This window comes from Condylura cristata, unplaced genomic scaffold, assembly GCF_000260355.1.
Source record: "Condylura cristata isolate star-nosed mole 26May11 unplaced genomic scaffold, ConCri1.0 scaffold00068, whole genome shotgun sequence".
Taxonomy (NCBI): Eukaryota; Metazoa; Chordata; class Mammalia; order Eulipotyphla; family Talpidae; genus Condylura; species Condylura cristata.
Window position 1 is genome coordinate 506,595 of NW_004567169.1, and position 1,793 is coordinate 508,387.

At 75.3% G+C, this 1,793-nt stretch overlaps 1 protein-coding gene across 1 annotated transcript in view; it reads right to left on the reverse strand.

The window, feature by feature from the left end:
- BAHCC1 (BAH domain and coiled-coil containing 1) overlaps positions 1-1,793 on the reverse strand; it is a 22,039-nt gene that overhangs the window by 12,299 nt on the left and 7,947 nt on the right. The window contains exons 2-6 of the mRNA XM_012734755.1: positions 1,432-1,702; positions 743-913; positions 396-676; positions 190-294; positions 7-112 (exon numbers count right to left, since the gene is read on the reverse strand). Of these exons, the coding sequence (XP_012590209.1) occupies positions 7-112; positions 190-294; positions 396-676; positions 743-913; positions 1,432-1,702 (934 nt within the window). The remainder of the gene's footprint in view (positions 1-6; positions 113-189; positions 295-395; positions 677-742; positions 914-1,431; positions 1,703-1,793) is intronic.

Sequence of the window (1,793 nt, forward strand, 5' to 3'; positions counted from 1 at the left end):
GGGGGCCGCCGGCCGCCGCGTCCTCCTCCGAGAAGCTGCTGTCGTCGTCCAAGGCAAAGTCGTCCTCCACCGCAAAGCTGTCCAGCAGCCGGCTCACCGCCCGGCCCTGGCCCTGAAGCCGGGGGTGGGGGGGGGTCAGCTCTGGGCCCGGGCGGGGCGGCCGGGCGCTCTGGGGTTACGGGGCGCTACCTGCTTGCCGGCGGCCTTGCCCTTCGCCTTGCCCAGCTTCCTGCTCCCCAGGATGGCCTTGGTGTTGCGGGGCGACAGGGCCACGGACAGGGCTCCGTTCTTGCGCTGTGGGGGGGGTGGGCAGTCGTGGCCGGCCCAGGGCCAGTCAGGCTGAAGCCCGGGGCCGCCCGGCCCCCCGCCCCCGCCCACGGGCGCCGGGGCCGCACCCGCAGTCCGGGCTGCAGCAGGGTGTTCTTGCGGGTGGCTCTCTTGAGGCGCTCGCTGGCCAGCTTGCTGCCCTCCTCACGGCAGAAGGCCCGGGCCGGGCCGAAGAGCGCATCCCTGCTGGGGGCGGCCCCCGGCTCTGCCCGCAGCCCGCCTCTGGCCTGGCCCTTGGCCTTCTTGCCGGGCGCCCCCGGGGGCCGCTCTAGCCGGGCGCTCCCCGCGGCCTTGGCCGTTCGCCTCTTGATCTTGACCTCACTCTCCGGGCTGGACAGGCGGCAGGCCCCTGCGGAAGGAGGGCCGTGGGAGGGGGCCCTGGCCGGCCGCGGCCGCCGCCCCGCTGCCCAGTTACCTAGTAAGCCCTGCCTCTCCTTCTTCTTCTTGGCCTTCTGGTTGGCCTCCATCTTGACCACGGAGGAGGGCGAGGGCCCCGGTGCACCAGGGTGCGGCGCCAGCCCCGGCTCTTGGGCGGGGGCCTCTGCCCCCAGGAGACGCCCGCAGCCCTCACTGTCGTAGCCGCTGCCTGGGGAGCGCGGGACAGGCCACGTGGCTGGGGGGACCGTTTCCTTGGGTGTCTGTGTCGGGGGTCTGAGTGGCGCCCACACCTGCATCCTCCGGCTGCTGGGGGCCGCGGGGCCCAGTGTGCCGCCGCGGGGGTCGGCTGGGCGCCTTGCCTTCCTTTCCCACCCGCAGGCCCTGAATCTCGGGCCCTGGGCGCTGTGACCTCTGCTGGCCCCGCCCGCTCTGCCCCGCCGCCCAGCAGGCTCCTGTCCTGGAGCGAGAACTCCCGGGCGAGGCTGCGGACGGGGAGGCGTCCAGCGTCGTCCTGCACAGGGTTGGCTGGGGCCAGGCAGGCCCAGGTCAGCCTGGCGGAGGCCGTGGGAAGGGAGGCGCGTGGCTATTTTTACCGCCCTCCAGGATGCCCGCTGGGCCCCTTCCTCCCTCGAGCCCGCGCGGCTGGGGGCGCAGCCCTGGCCCCCGGGACCTGTCCTGTGGCCCCAGATCCGCGGGCCTAGCCGCGGCGCTCAGGCCACCACTTGCCTGTGCTGCGGGCCCCCGCTGGCTGGCCCTGGAGCCTGGGCACCTCCCTGCTGCCGCCCTCGGGCCGTGGGAGCCGGGCCGCCCCCGCCGCCGTGGCGCTCTTGGCCCGGGAGAGCTTCTTCCGGATGCGCCCACCCGCAGCAGCCTCCTTTCGCCGGAAAGGGCCAAGGCCGGCGGGCAGCCCCTTGCTCTTGACCTTGGGCTTCAGCTGGGCGGGTGCCAGCTCCGGGGCGCTGCCCTTCTGGTGCCGTGCCCGCTCCTGCGAAGGGCGCTGCACTCAGGTGCGGGGCCCACGGGGCCCCGGCTGGGACCCAGGGTGCAGGGCCCACTGCCCGAGCCCACGCCCCGCCCTGGTCCTGGGC